At 44.4% G+C, this 24,526-nt stretch overlaps 1 protein-coding gene across 1 annotated transcript in view; it reads left to right on the top strand.

Annotated features, from left to right (window-relative positions):
- Nucleotides 1-10,000, top strand: part of LOC148012618 (alpha/beta-Hydrolases superfamily protein) — a 98,705-nt gene extending 88,705 nt beyond the window's left edge. The window contains exons 4-8 of the mRNA XM_087669266.1: nt 7,954-8,098; nt 8,411-8,483; nt 8,706-8,852; nt 9,041-9,166; nt 9,489-10,000. Of these exons, the coding sequence (XP_087525392.1) occupies nt 7,954-8,098; nt 8,411-8,483; nt 8,706-8,852; nt 9,041-9,166; nt 9,489-9,548 (551 nt within the window). The 3' untranslated portion in view covers nt 9,549-10,000. The remainder of the gene's footprint in view (nt 1-7,953; nt 8,099-8,410; nt 8,484-8,705; nt 8,853-9,040; nt 9,167-9,488) is intronic.
- Nucleotides 10,001-24,526: the final 14,526 nt, after the last annotated feature.

Genomic DNA, 24,526 nt, shown 5'->3' with positions numbered 1-24,526 from the left:
GAAGGATAGTGCCGAAGAGACGTCCAAAGTTTTCCACCAACTAGCAATACTCTATTGCCAAGCCGGGGAAAAGAAGGGTGACCGGGTGCCGAAGAAACCTGTTGTGGAGTGCAACTGCCTCCACAGTAAAGCCACTGTACCAAGGGGCCATGTATATGACCCCCTTCATGGATGCATATGGTGAATTGGCAAGCGACTCATGAGCTGCGTCTGCCGAATTGAGCTTGACCATGAAAATCCCTTGGCCCATTAGGGCCACCTCCAGGATCTGTGCTGTGTTGATGCGCAGCGTGGAGTGAAGCAAGTCCCAAAGCTGGGCCTTGGCTAGGAAATGTCCTACTACCTAACCATAAATCGTTGTTTCCTTTAGCTCCAACTCCTTAGCTCGGACGGCTAAGAGCTGCTCCTTAGAGAGGACGATACGCAAGGTGTTTGACTGGGGGGTACTCTCTGAGTGTGCCGGCGTCTGACCAGAGGTTTCCATTGCACGACCCTTCTGAGAAAACTACCAATCACGTCGCGGTGCTACCTGAGGGGGAAGAGTTGCTGCAAGAGAGGGAGCAACTGGAGGGTGGGAGGGAACAATGGCGGGGGGGAAGCTGCTGTTTTTGGCATTTGGGGGGGGGAGTGTTGGACCCTGCAGACTGAACCAAGGTCGCGGACGAAGGCAGCGCGCCAAGGGGGTGGGTATGGCGGGGATAGCAGAGCGGGCGGGCCGGGGGTGGGGGGGGGGGGGAAACGGCGGGTCGCAGACGGAGACTGGGTGGCCAAGTCCGTTGGAGTGGTGGAATGGCAGGTCGTGGGCGGAGACTGGGCGGCGGAGTCTGTTGGGGGCAGGGGGAAAGGACGGATAGGTGGGGTGGGCTTTCGCGAGCCATAGGAGCGGGCTATCGCGAGCCGTCGGGGCGGGCTATCACGAGCCGATGGGGGGCAAACTGTCGTGGGGGGGGGGGGGGGGGGCGAACTGTTGTAGCGGGTGCTGGTGATGGCGCGACCGATCTGGGCGGGCGTGAACAGACGTGACGGGGGGGGCAGCTTGTGACGTAACGGGCGTGAGCTTGCTACCATGGGTGTTGCACCCAACTTTTCTCGGATGATGAAGAAGCTGGATTTATCATCTCTGGCTTTCTGTGCATAGAAGAGTCTCTTGATGCCTCTGTAGGTCTATGAGAAAAAGACACAGTGATCTGTAATCAAGATAGTCTATCACTTGGCCTAAGCCAGTCAGTCTAAACAAGCAATGATATCTCACCATGATCTCATGGCAGAGCCCATGCACAACTTGCCTATCCTGTCCTCTCTAGCCACTAGCGCAGCTCTACTGGTCTCAATCTCAAGGGTGCGTAATGATACTCTGCTCTAGCCAATAACAACCATCATAACATGGAATATATGTATATCCATGTGGCTTGGTCATCTAATAAACCCATCATCTATGAACACAAGGAAGTAATCTTTGTAGTGTTGCATCTTGGCAGGTAGGGGACCCAACCAAGTCTGTTGAGTATGCATTTGTGCATATAGTATCCAAGCTTTATTCCTCTTCTCTTAGAAGAGTGAAACTATGGGGGAGTTGTCATGCGAGAAGGGTGCTAATTTTTTTATGTCTGCCCTATGCTTCGAGGACCAATGAAGGAACAAAAAAATACCATGACAGTTGGTAATCATGCGTGGCAATACTTTATGGTGCCTCTAGGGCTTGGCATGATAGTCTGTCTAACCTTATGGAATGTTATGCTTAATGTAGTTGATGCGTTGAATTAGAGCCTTTGACCAGTATGGGGGTATTTCAAGCTCTGTTTGATATTGAGGGTTTATTGTGAATTATCCTTGACATCATAAGAATCTGAGATCTATCATCCATCAATCCAATAGATATAGCAGGCAACAAGCCTAGAGAAACTTGCACTCTGACTAAGCTGCACAACATTTTTCCCATCACCTTCGGCATAATGTTGTCATATCATTTGCAGGCTGAAGTTTATATCATGAAAAATGAATACCTATTGCCATTTGGTGGAGCTTCTTATGGCTTCTGAGCACTATGATTAATGACGAAATGTTCTTTATATTTGATCAACACAGGAGTGTGCAACCTGTCAACAGCCTCTAGAAGGTAAGGACCACAGCTGGTATCAAAACACAGCAGCAGAGCATTAGCTGTAGAAGAAATGCAACATACTACAGAAACTATAGATGCTGTTACAGCATTAATGTGTGTATGAACAGCTGGGCAGCAGTCTATAGGCAGGAAGAGGAGAAAAGAGAGCCACTAAGAGGGCAGGGGAAGTCAATGACAGCTTCAGAAGGTATGGCAGCAGCAAGGTAGCATCCCACAAGCAGCAAAAGAGAAGAATATTGGTTATGACGAGGAGAGATGCTAGTTGTAGTTGGTGTACATGACGGGTAAACAACCAAAACATAGTAACCCAAAAAGAACTAAGACAAGCAATGCCCAAAACCCAAACACACCACATCATAGGGATTGAACATGAACGCAGAAAACAGAGTAGAACAAAGACAGAAATTGGAGAATGCTGCACTACATTCTTCCTCATTCAGTCATCTGGTTTATCTGCTGCTATCCTTTCTTACCAGGGATATGCCATTCTAGTCACTGATGGCAATAGCTTTCTGTTATCAAGGGATATGCAGGTTCAGATCACCAATGATACTGTCTTTCTTACTGGGGTCCTTCAATGCTTGAGGCATAGCAGCTCACCAGTGACCACTGTCTTCTTGGGTACTTTTGATTCATCACATCATCTGCATGCTTGTTACTAGCATCCTAGAAAACTGCATCATCCTGAGTAGTCACAGTTATAGGTGCCTTTGGAATCCCCTGAACCCAAATTGCTTTAGGCTTGGGGAGATAACTGGTTAATGTTTTTGGCTGATCAGCAACAACACCACAGACTTCTCTGCATCCATCTCCTGCTTCATCTGCTCACAAGTGTAGTGGATGTCCTATTCCAGATCAACTGATGCATCATTCTTTACAATATCCTTCTGCATTAATGCTTTAGCCACATGTTCTTCAACTTCCCTTTTTGCTTGCAAACTACCTACCAACCATGGATGGAGGATTGGAGGCCATAGCCTCATCAAAGATTGTATCCCGATTCACAATAATCATATGTTTCTTGGGGTCATAGAGCACGTATCCTTTGGTTACATGAGTGGAACCAATGAAGTTGAGTTTCTTTGCCTTACCATCGAGCTTGTCCTTGTGCTTATTGTCCACATGGACATAGTTATGGCAACCAAAGATGCAGAAGTGAGGGATAGAAGGGTTCTTGCCAAAGAAAGCCTGGTATAGAGTCATGTTCTTCAAAGCCACTGTTGGAGTCCTGTTGCGTATATGAACAGTAGTAGAAACTGCCTCCATTGAAAGGATGTGAGAAAGTCCTCAATGCTTTAGCATCAAACAGGCCATCTTTAGCATGGTACGATTTGCTCACTCCACCACATCATTCTTGGATGGTGTGTTTGGATGGGCATACTCCATCCGGTTCCCATGCTCCTTGCAAAACCTTTGCCAAACACTTTGGAACACAATTCACCTTGGAACAAAATTCACTACCATGATTGATTCAAACCCCTCGAACCTTGAAAGAAGTTTGCTTTTCAGCAAATATTAGGTATTTGGCCTTCTTGAGGGAGGCTGTTCTCATAGGTTCCAATAGGGCAAGATTCTCTTAAGGAATAGTGTCCCAAGCTTTGGAGGTGAGTAAACTAGTGTAGTGTAGAAGGCATCATACTTGAGAGATTGGAGATGAGCAATGAGAATCATAGCCATATCTTTGAGACATCCTCTTGCCGACGGATGCAAATTCATCTAGTATGGAGAGTAATCAATGGATAACATTAGGATCTTCTTCTCATTTGTGATTCGGTGGGCGCAAGTCTTGATTTGATAGAGAGAAGAGAACTTTGTCCAAACCTTTGCTGTAGTTCGAGTTTTGCAGACATGTACTAAAACTAAGGCTTGATAGCTTATGAAGAGGAAAGATCGAGCTCAAGAGTTGGATCGATCTCAAGGAGCCGTCTAGTCAGTAGTAGAACCAATATGAGGATCCTCCACTGGATATCGCAGAAGCCCATAGATCATAAGTATCCAAGATACACTCTATTCTTGCAAGGCCTAGGGGAGTAGTTGGTGCTGTCCAAACAATTCTTCACGTATTGTGGGAAAAACAAGCACCTGCATTGATGGTGCCATAATGGCTATGCAGGGTCCTTCGAATGGAGCTCTATTAGAAACGTAAAAAGAAAGAAAGAAAGAAATATTAGCAGCTGTAGAAGGCCAATGTGGCCTATGAGGCAAAACCAAAGTATATTTGCATTCAATGTCATCTCAGCATGAAACTGAAAGGAGAATCCTCGCTATGATGTGGTCCAGGACTGCTCTACTAATGTACTGAGGGGACCTATATCTCGCAATGATGGCTCTAATTTGACTATGGTATGGACCCGTCAGTGGATTATTAGGTGGTTGAGGTCACTGAGCTTAGCAAACTGCAATGGCTGTGTCCAGGGTGACTCCGTGGTGTGTGGTAGGTGAAGTCTGGCAGGATATACCATGGAAAAGGTGCACATCCGTATACTATGGTCGGACAATAAATCCATCCTTAGAGAAGTCTAGGAAGTGACTCCAATAAAAATTCATCTTTGATATTTGAGGGAGAGGTGATAATAAAAATTCATCTTTGATATTTGAGGGAGAGGTGACTGGATCCAAGTCCTCCCTATCTCAAACTCTGAGGACATCGCCCTAATGACTGAATTCAGCTCAGATTGGCTGAGGGGGAATGTAGGGCAGTTCAGGCCATAATCAAAGGGCATGAGCTTGTTAATGTTTAGCCCATGTAAACTCATCCAAGTTGCCATTTCTTAGTACCAACAATCCTCACCTTCCGTTACTAGCTGTCTAGAGGAGGTCAATGCTGCCAATTTGGGATATCTGTGGCATGAGAGCTCCCATATCCTATGTAAGAAAGTCATTGCTCTAAAGAGTACCTCCATAATCATAGGTGCTGCCCCTAACTATGCTATGATGATAGGGAGTAGGGTGGAGCGCTTACTCCTGATCATGCAAGATTCATAATTGTCAATGGCCTCTCCATGCAGTACCAGCCATAATAATGGTCTCTCTCTTGGCCAATCTTGTCATCAAGAGCAGGCTTAATTGTCTGTGGTATGGGCTGCAACCCCAAATCTTAGCTCCATACATAAGAGGTGTGACTAGAGTTTGGTGCGAGGTTATTGAAACTGTATGTGGGCATACTGGCTCTCAAGGGCCCTAGGGCTGTGTAACCTCACACCAAGCAAGCTTCAGTTGCCTCCCTTAGTGAAAATCTCGGGCCAAAGAAAGTGACTCACAAGTATACATATCGTCCCACATGCTCCACTACATCCCCCCCAAATGTCAATTGATACATTGATCAGGTCGCCCATGCTGTGGAAGTGTTGAATACCATGACTTTGGTTTTTCCAAGATTCACTATGAGATTTCTATCTTTACAAAAGGCATATAGTGCATCCAAGTGATGCTGCAAGCCCTTCAGTGAGTCTGAAATGAGTACAATATCATTGGCATATACTAGTATTGGTATTAACACTCCAACTAGGCTAGCTCCACCTTCACCTCCTCTTTCAATGTAGTTGGATATCTCGTCTATGTATAGTCCAAATAGTGTGGGCAAAAGCAGGCATCCATATTTTACTCCTATTGTGCTACCAATCCTTAGACATCCCCCTAGGTATGTGCATATGGCTGATTACTCTCTCGTATAGTGCATACATGCCCCATTGCACACCCTCTGGCACTCCCATCTCCTGCAATCTCTACATGAAACTTGCTAGAGGTATTGTGTCGAATGCCTTACGGAAATCCATAAAGTAACAATAAATCCTCTTGCCTCAAGCTTGACCCTCCTCAATGATTACCCCAAGTGTTAGGATATGATCCAATGTGGTGTATCCACGTCTAAAACCAGCCTACCCTTGTGAGCTTTTCCCTGCATCTCAGCCCATGCATTGAGCTCATGCTTCAATATCGATCCGTATATCTTAGCTAGTGTTTGGCCAATCATGATGGTTCTGTAGGCTGTAGTAATTGGGAATCACAGGTTTGCCACTCTTAAAGAGTGGGACTATAATATGGTCTGACCATATTTTACAAAGAAGTTGGTGGTGCCAAAAACTGAGCAAACAACATTTAATACTGGTTGCTTGCATAATCTGCATAAAATGTTGACAGCGTGCAGCCACCTGCTGAAACCTGATTGCCAGCTGTTCATAGTGTAGATGCACCAGCAGGCAGCAATCGAAATGTATTGGCTGGAAATAGAGGACAGCCAGTGTGAACATACTCCTAAACAGTCTAAAACTGCAGTGCACTCTAATAGAAGGGCTGAAAATAGTCAAAGCTACTCCATCTCTGTCAGGCTCTGATGGAGTTCACTATTCACAACCAGGAGAGGGGATCCCCTTACATGTGGCTATTGTGGTCGGAGGCTCACATCTACAGAGATTTATCAATCTATGGGTAATGAGGCCAAGGGGCAGGGCCTCCAAGCATCAGAGGGGGTCGGGGGTCTTATTGCGGATGTGGAAGTGGATGAGATCATTCATATGTGGCTCCATCAGATTCACATCTGCAGCATGCTTTCCTTCACACCATTCTAGCTTCTTTTACTTCATCCCTTCCTCACTGGCATATGAGGCTATCTTATCCTATCACAGTGCACCCAATAATTTCAGATGCGCCTTGATTGGTGACCGGCTATGCTACCCCCCCTGACATTGGTCGATCACGATTTCAAAAGTTCGGTTTGTTGTCATCATCATCAATCATGACATGTTCTTTGATGAGTTCAAAGGGGGACTAATATTGGGTCCTCCATGTTTCCCTTTCACATGGACATCCCTCCATTTTCTTATCTTGTACTTCTGTATTTCCCCCTCCTGTGTCTATTCAACCCTGATCAGGCTTCTCTGGTTCCCTCAGTTCCACTTGTTTATCACGTTTGATAGATTCGAGTTACCCCACCCTCTCCAGCTCTCCTTGCCAACTGTTCTCCTCCACCTAAAATGGCCATTCCCTATTGGTATGAACTTTGGGATTTTAGCACGAACAATTTGGCAGACTTCAGATGGGCCTTGTCATCCTTGGCACATTGGGGTGCATAAGCAGGAGACGTCCTTTCACATGAGTCACACTGATCTTGAGACCTCCCCTCCCTCTTGATTTTAAGGTCCTTATTATGCCTGAGTGGCGATAGGCAATGGAGAATTGTTTTAAAAATCTGGGGTTTATTGAGCCAGCACATATTAATTGATGATATCCCTATGCATTTTTGGTTAGCAGAGCCTCTGTGAGCTAAGCTATAGTACGTAAGCAAATGGGTGGGTGACATTTATGTGGATGTCTGTCAAAAGACTTAGTTGCCTGAGACACCGAGGTATGAAAACCTTGTTCTTTCATCTAATTAAGTACAATAAAACCAATCTGAGCCATTACAATCTACTATGGCTGTAAACGTAATGGCTAATTGACATCTTTGGCTTGCTGATTCTGCCAACCAAGCCCCAACAACACATCCAGTCACACCTACCCACCCACTGTTTGGTGACTTTATTTAAATGCGCATGCTTTTCACTCTCTGATTCAGTCTTCATTCTTGTATTCTCTTTCCAAGTCAGTAAGGTCATGTATCCTTTGAGCATATGAACATCAGAAATTTGTGACTTGTCTCGAAAACACAATTAAAAGCCGCCTGTCAAACCTTTCAATTAACTTTCAAAGTTTCCTTTTTCTGAAAATGCAGTTTGCTTGTTAGCATAAATCTCTGTATAAAGAAGTTACTGTATAATTCCAATAATGGTTCATGAAGTATGTAACAAAAAAATGCCCAAGGTCTGGTTTGTTGAGTTAGGGAAGTTTTGCAGGCATTGTAGGACTTCAAGCTGCATTATTTGATCCAAATGCAGTAAGAGGTCTGGTCCTTTTGAATCTCTCTCTTCGTATGCTTCATATAAAAAAACAGCAGTGGTATATTCGTCCATTTGTGAAAGGTTTCCAAAATCTCTTAAGGTAAGGTTACTTTTCTGCAACATCCGATAGGAGCAATTTTCCTTTTGTCATAATTGGAGCTCTTTCTTGTATACAGCACTGCATTTACTTCATGAAGCAAAATTTCCTTTAGGCTAGGACGAAGCAGTAAGTTATTAGAATCAAGCAGCATGTATAATAATGTCTGTGCTGTGTTACACTTTTTTGTCAAATGGCAAGATATTCCGTCACAAGGTTTGTGCAAGAATATTCAGCAGTTGCGTTTTCTGAAGTTGTTGCCCTGTGAAACATAAGATTATTTATAACCAAAAAGTTTCTTGTATACTTGTATAGAAACACCAATCTAGGCAAGAGATTTTTCAGAGCCATTGCAACTCCAGAATCAGTAAAGAAGATTCTTTGTGAGGTCAAAACTTTGTCCCAATCCCTTTGTAGGCCTCTAATTTCCAGTGACATTTATGCAGTAATGATTTGAATCGAAATTGCCTCAGGAAATAATGAAATCTGGGACTGTTTAGTTACGTATGAAATGAAGGCGCCAATTTCATGTCCGACATACAATTGTTATCACAATGATAATGCAGGCGTCAATTTCATGTCTGACATACAAGTTCTATTATTTTTGCAGTGTTATCACAATGATAATGCAGTTACAGATGAGTTAGTAGAAAAGATATTGTTACCTGGTTTGCAACCGGGTGCTGTTGATGTGTTTTTGGATTTTATTTGCTACTCTGGTGGTCCATTGCCAGAAGAAATACTTCCTGACATTAAGGTGACAGAAAATTTTTAGCATTCAACGTTTGTCCTATGTTACATTTGGTCAACATAGATAGTGGTGTTTTCCCTTCTTTGCCATTATTTTACCAGGTACTATGTTGGTGCCAAGCCTTAGGTGGGAATTTGGACTTGCATTGTAGTCTTCATCTCAAGTAAAACTGCTTTCTTTGTGTGTTTGTGCAGTGTCCTGTCTTGATAGGCTGGGGTGAAAAGGATCCTTGGGAACCAGTAGAGTTGGGCAGATTGTATGGTTCTTATTCGTGTGTTGAAGAATTTCTTGTCCTGCCAAATGTAGGCCATTGCCCACAGGTACTTGGATTTAGTGCACTATACCAAACTTTTAGCTTTTTGTAATCAAGTTTTAAAAGCTCCTTATGAAATTAAACATAGAGTTTAAATTTAGAGGTTGAACGTCAGTTAAAAATATTAATTCCAAACGATAGTCCTGTGAATGAATACAAGTCTTACAGTTATTGTGAAAACCTTGTGTTTAGCACTGCTTTTACCAGGGTTCAAGAGTTGCCATCTTGGCATTTCGCCTTTACTATGAAAAGAAAGCCATGACTTTTCTAGTGTCAATCTATTCCTTAGCGTTGTTTTTGAACCTTTAATTCCTTCTGGTCCAATGCAGGATGAGGCTCCACATTTAATCAATCCATTGATTGAGAGATTTGTTCTGCAGCACACATAAGCACCCCATTAATTAAGAGAGAGGTTGGTGCAGCACAGGATGGCCACATGAGTAACAGTTTTGCTATAAACAGATCTCTGCTCCTATTTATTTGATATACAATCATATTCTTTTGAGCAGAGCAGTAAGTGAAGTCATGACATAGATCTCTGCTCACATTATTGCTGTAAGGTTACAGCAATCATTCTTTTTGGGCTTCAGTGGAGCAGTAATGAAGTAGTGACAGTGTTGACAACAAATTAATTATCTCATCTACTTGTGAGCTACTGCTGTTTATTTACTGTTGGACATTTTCAGTGAAGCTTTCATGCACCTAGCAAGACACAAAACGAACCTTCTGCACAATCTGAATGGTTCAGCAAAAATTGAGCTTGAATATTTTGTATCGGATTGTTGAACTTCGCTCTGATGAGAAACATTATCTTGATTCTGCACCACAAATTGTTATGTGAAAGATGCAATACTAACCATTTACTGATGAAGAGAGATGGCTACTGGATTGTCCCTTTTGCTAAGAGAAATTCCAACAATGTAAAATTGCAACACTACGAGTACTGTAAGATTCATTGTGTGATCTAAAGACATGGAAAAACCTCAGCTAGTTGAAGCAAAACACGGTTCTCAATACTTCCTGACAACTCAATGTCCCACGAGTCATCATGCACTTAGTACCACCCACTCAGCAATTAGTCTGCAAAATTTCAATGCCCAGGCTTCTGCAAACCCCTGCTATACAGTGGAACACCCGAGGCAGAGCTTGAGAAGTCTCACTATCAGGGCGAAAATTTAGAGCTGATATGTATTGAACTCTTACTCGTGCTGGGCATAAAAGGTTGTGGGGTAAAGTTCTTTTAATGCGAATAAGAATTGTAATTTCTATCGTCTAAATATTCACAATTGCATCCTATCAGATGCTATGGGGGGAAAACAAGAAAAGAGTTGGGCCCCAGAAAAACAATTATAACTGTGGCTCTGCTAAGGAGCTTACTACTAACCTGAAAGGCGCCTTAGCCTTCTAAGAAGTGCCAAGTCCTACCTTAGAGCCACATACTCTTCTTCAAACCCCTTTTCTCTTGGAGTCACAAAGGAGTCCCCATGTCACAAAATGCCCATTAGTGATGTTAGCAAAATGCAAAATGAAATCCCGGCCTCTCTTCTCCAAAGCATCCCAATTAACTTTAGAAAAGGCATTGGCTGTATCCACAAAAGAGCCCGCCCAGTTTAATCACAGAGTGTAGCATAACTAGCCTCCCACATAGTCCCACATGCACCTTTTGGTACTTAGCATTTTGTTCTACTTTGACCTATTAACCATTTAAACATGCGCTTCTCATTAGAGCCGTGTCCCGTGGGGGACTCGAGGTACCTGAAGGCATGGAGAACCCAAGGTATTTGAAGGCTTGGTTAGGTTTGATGGATTTGAATCCATAATACGTAAGCCACTTTTCTTCCCTTTCGATAGGAAAGAATAACATCTCAATCTTTATAGTTTTGATTTTTAGATTATATATGCTAAGCAAGGAGTCGATGTTTTGCTACCTCGCCTCAAGAATGTTGGAACTATCGTTGGCAAACATTTGTGAATAGAAAGGTCGATCCATTTGGGAGTAGAAACCCTTTGAGATTGTTGTGCTAGACCTTGTAAACTATCATCCAAGGGAAGGGATTTGTAATGAGAACTAAAAGTAGTGTTGCTAAAGGACATCCTTGCCATATTGGCCCTTTCACCTCAAATCTATGCCAAGTCAGCCCATCCATCTTCACAGTAGCAATGGCATTAGCAAAGAGACCATTGATCATTGTGTAGAAATGTGAGCCAAACTCCATCCATGTCAAGAAGGCAACAATAAAATCCCACCAAACTCTATCATAATATTTGTGCATATCCACGTTGATTAGGACAAATATTCCATTCCTTTCTAGTGCCAAATTAATTGAGAAGACGGGGTTTATTATGGTAGCATGGTTGTTTCCAATATAGGAATCATACTAATCCCTTTGACATATCTTCAATAGGAGGGACTAGATCCTTAAGGCAATGGTCTTGGCTATTATTTTGTAGCACACATTTAACATTGTAAGTGGTTGCCATTGTGTTATCAACGAATTAGCTTTACTAGGCCATGATTCACCAATTTTGGAAAGTGTCTAACCCATTCTTAAGTGTTTAGCATACTCACATATGTCATGGGAGCATGTCTCCCAAATTGTCAGGCACAACTCCATCGGTAGTAGGCCATTTAGGCCCAAACATCTCTCCTACTTCATCTTCTTGACCACATAGTCAAACTCTTCCACAAAAAAGGGTTGAGCTATAAAGGCAATAGTATCAAATGTTACCTTGCACATGGCACAAGGAGGAGGTCCATAGCTTCCACATACCCCTGCAATGTTTGGGTTGGTTGCCCCTTGGCCAACTATGACAAATTCTCTCGAAATTGAAACTCATCTTGATGGATTACTTATTACCTTAAATTAAGGTGATGGTCTTCTTTCTTTTAGTTTGCAAAGCATAATAAGAACTCCCATGATTTGATTATTTTGTTTTGCCTCAAATTTGACATTATGTTGAGTCTTAATACCATCAATTTGATAGCCTCCTTTGACTTTAATATAATCCTCAACATCTTGTACGAGCTAAACCTGAAAGGTGAGAAGGATTGAAGCTTGCTTGGAAGAGCTATGGCAGGAGAGCAAGAGCAAGAAAAGAGAGAGAGACCAAATGGGAACTCCAATAGTCACAATGTTTGACCGGGCCTTCCTTTATTCAAACTGTCATTAAGAGAATAAAGAATAAAGTGATGGTGATGGGCGCCTGCCACCTGCAGTGTGCAGTGGCAGGTACTGTCAGTGTAGTAATACACGGGCGGCTAGGCAAAGGCACCTTTATCCCCAACAACCTCCCACTTAAAGGTGAATCTGTCCCAGTGAGGAGTGAAAAAGAAAAAGAAAAGACAGTACAATATACACATGTACAACAGGATGAGGAAAAATGTCATCTCATCCAACGCCCATTAATCTCCTGAAGAAGGCAAAGCGCTTAATAGTGAGGCTTTTCGTGAGCAGATTTACAAGATTTTCGTCAGTGGAGATCTTGACAAGGTCGACAGACTAGTCCTCCACGACCCCATGTATGAAGTGATACCTCACCTCAATGTGTTCGTCTTCGCATGGAAGACCGGATTCTTGGCTAGCTGAATAGCACTCATAGAATCTGAATGCAGCATAGGTATAGAATCAATCCCAAGGTCATGAACCAAACAACCCAACCATATGGCCTCCTTGCACGCCTCAATGGCTACAACATTCTCGGCCTCGGTTTAGTGGTAGAGAGAGTCGTACACTTTTGAACCTTGGATATCCAAGAGACAACACCTCTAGCATAGGTGAATACATAGCCAGAAGTGGACTTTCTACTATCTGCATGTCTTGCATAATTGGAGTCTGTGTACCCCACAACTCTAGTATCCTAGCTGCCATAGCAAATACACATATCTGTTGTGCCTTTTAGGTATTTCATGATACCCTTCACGACATCCCAATGTTTCTTGCCAGGTATAGCCATGTAGTGTGCCACAACACGAATTGCAAAGGCAATATCTGGTCGAGTGACTATCATGGCATACATCAAACTACCCACGACTGATGCATAAGGGATCTTGGCCATCTCGGCCCTCTGCTCATCTGTCTGTAGACAATCGACCTGTGAGACCTTCACATAAGAAGGTAATGGACAGCCAATAGGCTTTACGTCTTGCATGCGAAAACGATCAAGGACTTTATGAATATACTCCCTCTGTGAGAGGTAGAGCAGTCCATGATGCCTGTCGCGCTTAATGCACATACCAAGAATGTGAGAGGCATGTCCCAAATCCTTCATCTTAAAGCTCTTTTTCAGCTGATATTTAAGAGCATCCAGCTCATCATGAGCTCTCCTTGCTATCAGCATATCATCCATATAAAGTACCAAAATAAGCAATGAGCCATCACGGGCTTTCTTTGTGTAAAGACACGAATCCATAGCACTCCTGTTGTAGCCCTGTGACTGCATAAAGGCATCAAACTTATGATACCACTCTCTAGGTGCCTGCTTTAAGCCATAAAGACTTTTCTTCAACTTGCACACTAGGTGCTCCCTGCCAGGTTCTGCAAAGCCCTTAGATTGCTCCATGTAAATCTCATCATGCAAATCCCCATGCAAGAATGCAATCTTGACATCCATTTGATACATGTCCAAGTCAAGCTGCGCGACTAAGGCTAAAACGAAGCATAGGGTGATCATCTTGACCACTGGAGAAAAGGCTTCATCGAAGTCAACTCCATGCTCCTAGTTTTAACCCTTAGCAACAAGTCTTCCCTTATAATCCGGCTTGGGGTGCCCAGGGGTACTTTTTAGCTTGTACATCCATTTGCATGGCAAAGCCTTCTTGCCATTAGGCAATGCAACCAAATTCCAAGTCATATTCTTATGCAGGGAGTCCATCTGAGACTGCATAGCCCTCTCCCAGGAGTGACTGTCACCCCTACGTATAGCTTCATCATAGATGAGAGACTCTCCTGCATTTGTAACCAAGACATAATGCATCGAGGGCTCAAATCGATCAGGTGGACGTCTAGCTCTAGTAGATTGTCTCACTGCAAGCTCTGCTGCATGTCTAGCATCCTGTCCAACACCCTGGCCATGTGTACCAACTGCTATTGCAGGCTGTCCAACTGGCTGTGCAGGAGCACATGGCTCCTCATGGAATATAACCCTGCGTATCTCTACCACCTTCTTAGGCTGCTGATGCATCTTGTATTCATGGAAGACTACATCATGGTTGCGGATGACTTTTCGCGCCTGTGGATCCCAAAGGCGGTAACCCATCTCGCTTGCATCTCCATAGCCAAGGAAAATGCATTTGATACTCTTAGGATCCAACTTAGTCCACTTGTCCTTGGGCACATGGCAGAAAACCTCACATCCAAAGACACGTAGATGCGCATAAGACGGAGGTTTCCTAGTCCATACCTCCTCTGCAACCTAGAAATCCAAACCATTGGAAGGTGATCTATTGATGACATGCACATTTGTACTGACTGCCTCAACACCCAAAATCTCTATGGTAGGCCTGCATGGCTAAGCATACTGTGTACATGCTCCTTGATTGTTCTATTCATTCGCTGAGCCAAACCATTCTGGGGTGGGATATAGGGGGCGGTCAACTAACGCTTAATACCCCTCTCATCACATAGTTGCTCAAAGACACGTGACATATATTCTCTCCCATTCTCAATCCTAAGGCATTTCAGCCTATGCCCAGTTTGGTTCTCAACCAATGCAAGTCATCTCTGAAACACAGCCAAGACATCTGACTTAAGCTTAATGGGGTAAGCCCAGACTTTACGTGAAAAATCGTCAATGAATGTCACAAAATACTTTGCACCATCTATAGACTGATAGGGCATGGGCCCACAGACATCTGAATGTACCAATGCCAAGGGCTCACTCGTGCGTGTCCTATCAGACTTCTTATGTGTATTCCTAGGTTGTCTGCCATAAAGACAATGCTTATATGAATCAAAACATGCATAGTCAAGGGGTGGTAAGTACTACAAACCAGAAAGCATTTTCATTCCCTTCAAGGACATATAGCCCAAATGGGCATGCCAAAGAGATGCATGTGGGATGGAACTGATTGACAAAACATGGTCAACAAAGAACCCATCAACTACAAGAGGATAGAGACTGCCAGCCTTGGTACCTCTAGCAAGCACAAGTCTGCCACGGGTGATTTTCTAGGTAGAATCCCCAAATGAAACATGAAATCCAGCATCAAGCTGCCCTTCAGACATGACACTGTGTGTAAGCGCAGGTACATGACGTTCATCCTGTAATAGAAAAGTACTGCGAGTAGAGAACTGCAGCCGTACATCCCCAATGCCAATAATAGCAAGTGATATGTCATCACCCAAGAAAATTGAACCAGAGACAGTGTGGTAAAAATGGAACCACTCACGATATAGTGTAACACGAAATGAAGCACCAAAATCCAAAAGCCAGCACTATGCATACATAGAGTGAACCTTGGTCAACGGCATAGCATCACAAGAACTAGATGCAAGTGTGTACTCTCCATCGGAGTCATCAATCTACATGACATTTATCTTCTCGATTTTCACACTGGATTTCGTAGGCATAATGCTGCGATTAGAGGACAGAGGACTTTTCATGTACTTTGTCTTTCCCCTTCTCTTTGCGCTTCTCATTGCACAACTCATGACATTGTGGGCGTATATGACCCTTCTTGCTGCAATGATGACATGTTACATTAGCATTTCTTCCACGAGACTTATTGTGCGACTTAGACCTAGACTTCTGCAAGTCTCTGCCACGTCCATACCCACGGTTATTCTTTCCATTACCATCTCTGCCTCTAACAGTCACAGCATACTACACACGAGAGGCATCCAAGTTCTTACGGTTGATCTCTTCCTATAGAAGAGCACTCTCTACATCAGGCAAGTTCAAAATAGTAGCAGGAGCACATAAGGCAGTGCGAAATACATCCCATGACTCACTCAGAGTCCCAAGCAAAAATAATGGAGTAACCTCATCATTAAAGGTAATGCCCTACGAAGTCAAGTTATTGAGAATAGCATGGAACTGGCTCAAATGAGCAGACATTGCCATATTCTCCTTCATGCCTAGGTCCATAAGTTGCTTCAGCCAATACATTTGACTTGTTGGACTTTTCTTGTCTCATAGAGGTTCTTAATTTTATTCCAAAGCTACCAAGCACTATGTGCTTCCTCAACCACGTTGTAATGCACTTGTTCAATGAGAGGTGGACTTGCATAACTCATCAAGCTCATCCCATTCGTCATCAATCATAGTTTTAGGTTGCTCGCCATGCATCCTTAGTGGCTTTATTTGCGCTTTCTACACCAATACCTACCAAACTTGGCTCTTCCAATAGGCATAATTTGTACCATCAAGCTTAGTGATGTTGAAGATAGCACTATTAGTGGAAGAAGATGCCATACTGTAGTCCAAAACGGTGCAGACAGTTCAAAACTGCTTGCTGTTTTCTTGTGTAAACAACCAAAATACCACCAAAACCAAGGCAAAATGACCACAAACTGATAGCTAATGATGTTGCCCACCTAGTACCATCAAAAGTACATAAAATCAAGATGATTTAGCATGAAAATTCTACGTCAGCCCATGCATGACTGCTTGCTATAATAAATTACAGCTAGGTATAATGAGAGCTAGGTATAATGAGAGCAAAGTGTAGGCAAAATAAATGCACCAAGTCAACCACTGACTGTCAAAGCATAACTAGTATCAAGTGGACATAAGTTAGCATGTGACAGTTATACTGACATCGAGCAAACACCCAAGCATGTGAAATGAATCCGTCAGTAAGCCGACATACCCCTTGTGTAATAGGGCAAAGTGTACACAACACTTGCAAGACCTAACACAAAGAGGTATATGCTCAGGGAGTGCAAAGCCTAAATCAACCCAAGTACATTTGTGAGGACCACCGCATATCAACCATGCAACATTCAAGTGAAGATCCTAGTCTTAAGTATTCGAATGCTTAAGTAGCATAAACCGTCTGCTCAATGTCTGTCAAGTGTATCAAGACGCTCCCACTAGCACAATAGCCGTAAATATCAAGCAAAGAAGCTCAAAAAGGGCATATGATTGCACCAGTGCCAAAAGATCCAAGATCAAGCATCAATAAGACCTCATGAGCATATAGGCCATGTACCATCTGTACATAGCATCCATAGACATTAAATACATCCAATTTGTAACTCTAGCAAGCTGAGAAATAGCCAAAGTAAGCTCTGGGCAATCAAAAGTCAAGTCAAAGCAAGGCTCAATAGCATCCAACTCTAAACAATGTAACTGGCATGTAGTAGTGGCATAAGCCAAGCATGTCAAGACCAGTCAGACATAAGCAAAGTACATGCCATAAGTACATAAGAGATGAAGATCCAAATGCTATGCAAAACGAGCTTAAGCTCAACCAATGATTTGAGAACAATTCCAAGCTCTATGTCAATCCTCAGCGTCACTACATCAATGTATACATCCAAGACATAGCTCGAATGCAATAGGCATATCCAAACATAAGCAAAAGAGCTTTAGCCCTGAATATTCTAGTAGCAAATAAACATCCAAAACTGAGCAAATAGTGGCTCAATCCAAACTCAAAACCATAGACAAGCACCATAGGCATACTTTCCTATATGTATAGGCACTAATCGGGCATCAATTGACCATGTAGCATAAGCATAAAATGTAATGGCAGGGGGCTACCTGTGGATTGTGTAAAATAGTCAATGGCTGAGCAAATTTAGTCTCAAAAGCATCTCATATCATATGCAGACATTCCCCTAGCATTTTGGGAGCATTCGGGACCACCGAGCAACCAATGTCAATGCCAACCAAGAATAAACATGAAGTGCTGATGCAACACTATTTGTGGCTACGTGTGGACTGTGGAAAATAGTCCTAGACTGAGGTAAATCAGTCCACAAATCAATGCCAATGATAACTACCAATGTCCAACATCAAGAGGGTGTTCCCAAGTGCCAAATGAAGTGTTTTCAAGTTGCCAATGAGTGCCAAGGGAGGGCTAAGTATAAAATGAAAATTTTTACAGGTCTTTAAGTTGGCCCAAACTGATGTGGGGCCTGTTGAAGGGCTGAGGTGGTTTCCACCATAGTGTATACACTGCACGTGAGTTCGTGTAGGCTTCCTTATTTGTTCTTGCAAACGTGCAAGCTCCATTCTCACCTCAGCCAGGTCCTGGCCTTGGTCAACTCCCTTTCCCTTATCCCGTGTGCTAGAGTTCTCTCTCTCTCTCGACGTCGTTGCCCACAACTCTGAAGCCCTCTGGCCTGTACCGTCCTGACTGGTGTTCCTCATGCTTCGCTCCCTAACCTGATTGTCCACCCTTATTGCTTCGTAAAAAACCCTAGCTAGCACATCTCTGTGTAGGGTGGAGTTACTAGCCAAGGCCTTGTAGAGTTCCTCGCTTCGGATTCCATTTATAAACACTGTAGACACAGCCTTCTTGTTAGGTTGCTCATTGGCCGGGATCCTCTTGAAGAGGCTACGTACATGTGTGATGTAGTCTCTCACATCCTCCTTTTCCCTCTGACTGACATTCATCAACCGGACGATGAGGTTGTCAAAGTATCCTGCCTCAGAGAACCTCTTGATAAAATGATCTTTAAGATGGGCAAAGTTCATGCGCTCGGCTACATCTAGACTAGTGTACCAAACCCTCCCCTTATCACCTAAGCACAGCCCAAAAGCTTGGGAGCGTTGTGCAGGGTCTATGAGGCCGTTTGCTTCACAAACTTGTTCGAACTGCTCCATAAAGCTATATGGGTCGTTGCTAGGTTCATACTTGTCAAGTTGTTTTGCCACTACAGGGATCCTAGATTTCCCCTTTGCCCCTTGTGTGACCCCTAATCTCGAGAGTAATGTTGTGGCTAAGGCTGTTTCACCCTGCTCAGTAGACATGTTGTCCATGAGCTGCCTGGCTACAAGTTCACTTAATGATAAGTCAGCCTCCACTGCCCGCACTCTCTCCGCATTTGGTCCTGCCTTGGCTGCTCCCGCTAGGGGTAGCACACGCCGGGCCTCATACATATCCACGTCTTGTTGGATTTTCCTAGCCTTTTTCTTGTGATTATAGGCGATCATGCTCTCTAGCGCCCTTCTGATCGACTTTCTTTCCTCTTCTAGGGTTGCTACCACTTCCTCTACTGGCCTACCCTGAACTACCATCCTAGCCAACAAGTCATGCTTGTTGACTAACTCCTGCACCATGACTGGGAATTCTCCAAAGTCCAGTCTCTCCTTGTCCGCCTTGTGATCCTGACATTGCTCCCACTTCCGTCTCCACAAGGTCGTCGATCAACTTGAGTAACTTTGGCAGCGTCCGATTCTCTATGTTATTGCCTTGTGATCCTGCACCATGACTGGGAATTCTCCCAAGTCCAGTCGGGTCCTCTCCTTGTCCACCTTGTGATCCTGACATTGCTCCCACTTCCAGCTCCACAAGGTTGTCGATCAACTTGAGTAACTCTGGCAGCGTCCGATTCTCTATGTTATTGCCTTCCGGATCCTCGTGTCCTCTTAGGGCCCTACCGATGGGGTTCTCTAGTAGCCAGCTATGCTTTGGGATCTTCTCTTAGTAGTGGGTTCCTTGATATTATTATGTTTCTTGATGAGCTCCTTGTTATTGGAAACCATCGTCAATCTTATCCACAACTTGTGCTTCGTGCTTTCTAGTGCTCAGTGTGAAAATAGGCTTTTCCTTTCCTTGTAGTGCACCCTAGGTGATGAAATCAAAAGGTGAGGTGAGGATGCACGAAATGCCCAATGCAGACTCCACCCTACTGCTTACGTTTGTAGCCTGATGTGGCTCTGGGCGCAGGTTCTGGCCAATATAAAGTCTTACAAAAAGACCCTGCTGCATTCTCTATTCTGCTTCAGGGTTGGTTAGTTGGTTGGCTGGTCGCCAAACGTCACGTCCAATTCCAAATTTGGTATGCCCAGTGTCTAGCTATTCGGGGTAAATCTTTGGTCACCCTGTCTGGTCTCTAGCTTCCAAGGTTAAACTGGGTTTCCTGGGGGATCAGAGATGTGACCAAGGTGCCCAGGACTGTGGGCCAAGTAAAAAACCTTCTATTCAAACTCTGGTGAACTGGTCCGATTCTGGGAATCGGATGGGATGATCCAATTTTGGAAATCAAATGGAATGGTCCAATACTGGGAATTGGACGGGATGGTCCGACTCTAGGAATCAGACGGGCTAGTCCGATTATGGCGATCGGATGGGCGGGTCCAATCTTACTCAGGTCTGACTTCCCTAGTTGGACGGGGGTGGTCCGACTACTGCAATGGGTCGAGTGGTTCAAGTCCGGGGCTAGGACACATGGCCTGACTTTGATGGGCTGGTCTGATTATAAGAATCGAATCGGACCAACTGTTCGATTTTCGACTGGTTCGATTATAAGAATCAGATCGAACCAACGGTCCGTTTTTTCGACTGGTCCGATTATAAGAATCGGATCGGACCAACGGTCCATTTTTTTGGCTGGTCCGATTATGGGAGTCGGACTGTTCGACTCTGGAAATCGGACAGTCCTATTCTGGGACTCAGACGCACTGGTCCGACGGCGCGGACGACGGCCCGCAAGTTGCGTGCAGTGCCTCTAGGTCAATGTCTACTCTATCAAATCGTGCCATGCCTTCCAAATAGATGCGAGTAATAGAGGGAAACATCTGGCATACCTCGAAGTGATGGGGCGCTCGAATCGATCAGCATTTCGCGATTTCTCGCAGCTCTCTCTCTCTCTCTCTCTCTCTCGCTCTCTCCCTGGCTCTCAGGCTCACAGTCTTCTCAGAAGGCAGGATGTCAAATGTGGCATCCCCTGGTCCCCTGGGCCCCTTATTACCTCATCTCAGTCTGTTGTAGACTCAGAGATTAATCTCGCACACTCTTCCAGCCAGATGTCTGAATCTACGCCCCAACTTCTCTATCTCTAGCAGCAGCAAAACCCTTCTGTTCCTTTCTTTTTCCTATCCTACACTTAACCTAATGCAACAGAAATCAGAAACAAAAATAAAGATAGATGGTCCTACTCTAACATTCAGCAACAAATCAAAATACTTACTTGCTCCAAGGATTAAAACCTCCTAAATCTCCTAACTATCTCGAGCACCAGTTCAGGCTGCAAACCCTACTGCTATGCTCGATTTGATGTGCGTGGCACTCAAGGATCGATTCCGTCGGTCCCGACAATGGAACCAAAATGTAGGGGAGCTACGGAGCTCTACCTCGAGACCTACAGACCGCTTATTGATCAAGCGTTTCAAGTCGAGCGGCCATGGCTACCTCTCACATAGCAGACGCGCAATGCCTACCTTGCGGGTGTAGTGAGCTTACCTTGATGCTCGATCGAGTTCCCTCCTCTCTCTCACACTCTGGTAGCTCCACGATCCTTGTGGCAAGTTCAAGTAACCTCAAGCCCCCTCCGTCAAGCTCCATCCTCCATAGCCGCACGAGACAAGAGAAGAGAAGAAGGGAAGGAAAGATGAAGAGAGAAGATGGGGAGCTTCTTCTCCACGATCCCTCACTCTCACACACTCACTCCCTCGCACTCCCTCAATCCCTCACTCAAGCACAAGCATGAAGGTAAGAAGCAAGAGAAGAGGAAGAAGAAGCTTTAGCCACACCCAAGAATGAGCTTCTTACACTACAAGATATAGACCTTATAGCGACGTTTAAAGCGACGAAAATACAAACAACAAAATTTGCCCCCGTCGTCGCAAAAAGCGTCGTTATTGACGACGCCATAGAATCGTCGCTATTGGCATCGCTATATGCATCGCTAATAGCGACGCATATAGCGACGGTTACAGAGAATTTGCGACGCTCATAGCGACGCCAATAGCGACGCGAGCAGTAAATTTGCGATGCAAATAGCAACGGTAACAGAGAAAAAAAAAATTTGTGGCATAGCACTGTGTGCTGTATGAGAGCCATACAAAATAGTTTCTGCACTGCTGCATACAAAGCGTTTGCAAACAAAAAGAATGCATACTGAAATCATAAAACTGATACATGAAATAAATATATGATCACATAAAATGCGATTGGTACAATCATGAAACGATATCAGTAATACATAGAAAATGTCTACATAGATCAGGTGACTAAAAACTAAAGGTGTGTGAGCTCTAAGGATCCAAGGGCGAGCAACAAATCCTCGTCCCCCGAAAGCTTGTCCCGCTGCAAAGGAGCATCAAACGGATTCTGCAGAAAAAGAAACAACATATCAATCCACCATACAATAATGCATTCAAATATCTCATGGTAACTACAGACAAGAAAGATGAGTGACTTATAGGGCCACTGCGTCTATACAATCGGTCGATCAATGCCCTGAGACCGTGCCTCTCTGCATATCGAGTCTCAAGGCCTTGTGGATCGCGATTTGTAACGGAGTGCTGCAAAGAAAACAAAATGCTAACTGTTAGAAACATGATTGTCAGTACAAAGAATATCTCAAAAAAACAAATAAGCAAAACAAAAGAGAAACTTACAAAGTCCTCCAAATATGTCCTGTGGCCGCCACTCCCAAGATGATGCACCGATCCGGCCTCGATTCATGCCCTTGCCGCCTCCCGCTCTGCTGACTCCAACGTCCTGGCGAATTTGTAGCCTCCTCCCTCAGTCGGCACGAGTCGTCTGCATCTAACCACTCGGGCTTTGGAGCCCCACTCTTGATTGCCTTGCGTGCGTCGATCGTCTATGTGACATGTATGCACGCATGCAATCCATCATCCAGCCCGTAGAGAATCTATCTACTGCGGCTGGCACCGGGAACTCCTCGTGCAAGGATGCTACTATGTAGTCCTTGCTCCCCTCCGATATGTTCCTCCAATGATCCAGGACGTTGTGCCGAAAAACTTGTTGGCACAACTCCCTCATGCGAGCCATCACCCTCCTCCCCTCATCATTCATGATGATGGCTCTTGACCTACTATCCACTAGGTATCCATAACCCCTAGGAGTCTGCCTAAGATGGGCCCTCTCCCATCTCCGTCCACGCTCCTGGGCATATCCAGGAGACCCCTGTACATCCGGTGTACCGACGGGGGTACCCTCTCCCGGAGTGCCACTCAAAGGGGTGCCACCAAAGGGGGTGCCACCAAAAGGAGTGCCACCAAAAGGCATGCCATCTGCCCCGACGGCTGCGCAAAAGCCGGAGTAACTGGAGTGGACGTCCCCACAGGTGTGACAAATCCTGGAGGTGACGCAGCTCCAGCTGAACGACGAGACGAAGACACCACGTCCGTGTCTCCACAGCAGCACCCCCTGATCCTCCTGCAGTCGCAGTCCCTCCCTCTGGCCCAAGTCGCGAGCATCGAGATCGTCTGCTCGAAGCTGAAGCATCTGATCGCGCTGAAGCTGATCTAGCAGAGCGCCCTGACGAAGAACGAGACAGCTCCTGGTCTGCCATCTCTCTGAATCTCGCGAGCTGATCTGGAGACATGCGTGCCATCATGTCCTGAAACTCCTCATCGCTCATCCCTCGTCTCATCCTGAAAATGTCGATACCTGCACAGATAAAAAATGATGTTAGAATAATCAATTTAAACTATACAAAGCACATTAATATAAATCGTTTTTGAAAAATCTCTCTTAAAATGCATATCTTGTCTATCTTTATGGAAGATCTAAACAACGAATTGAGTAATACAATTCTCCAAGAATGAAGTATTCTATGGTCCCATGTTAATCTCCTGACACAACTCTGCATACACTGGAAGGTCGATAGACATGTCACCACAAAAGAACGAGTCTGCCTCGTTCTCAAAAAATTCTACGACTTCTGTATTTCCATCATTGATAGCCGATGCGGGCTCCAAGCTTGCGGTGGCCTCCACCCCTTGTAATATCGACCCCTCTATTTGCATATTTTCTTCATCTATGCCTAGAACATCGCTTTGATCATATACTCTCGCACCTCGAGGAGTTGAAGGTATAACATACCACCATCGAGGTTGTCGGGGGTTTGGATGGAAGATTACCTGTTCACAAACACTTACAAAGCAAGTTCAATCCATTGTGACATAAACCATGTCGTATTACAATTAGCAAGCAAATGACTATTTGCACATGTTCACAATGGGCCGGCAACACAAAGGTGTCGTGCAAATCCGTCCATTTTTTTTCGGAATCTATTTCGAGAAATCTAGATGGACCTCGTCGAACTGTTGCTCCAGCTCCTCCAAGTACCACTTTGAACCACTGCACATCGAATAGTATCATGGAGAAGCTACGGTAATCCACCGTAATAATACTTTGCAAGTTCCCAAAATACTCCATCTCATCCACAACCGTGTTCGGATCCGTTGCTCGCCGCCGGCTCTCTTGCTCAAACCTTGCCAT

Source organism: Lygodium microphyllum, chromosome 27 (genome assembly GCF_053477565.2).
Source record: "Lygodium microphyllum isolate KBCC chromosome 27, Lygodium_microphyllum_v1.1.10, whole genome shotgun sequence".
Lineage (NCBI taxonomy): Eukaryota > Viridiplantae > Streptophyta > Polypodiopsida > Schizaeales > Lygodiaceae > Lygodium > Lygodium microphyllum.
Note: the sequence above shows the minus strand (reverse complement) of the source record. Positions and strands in the feature narration are given on the sequence as shown.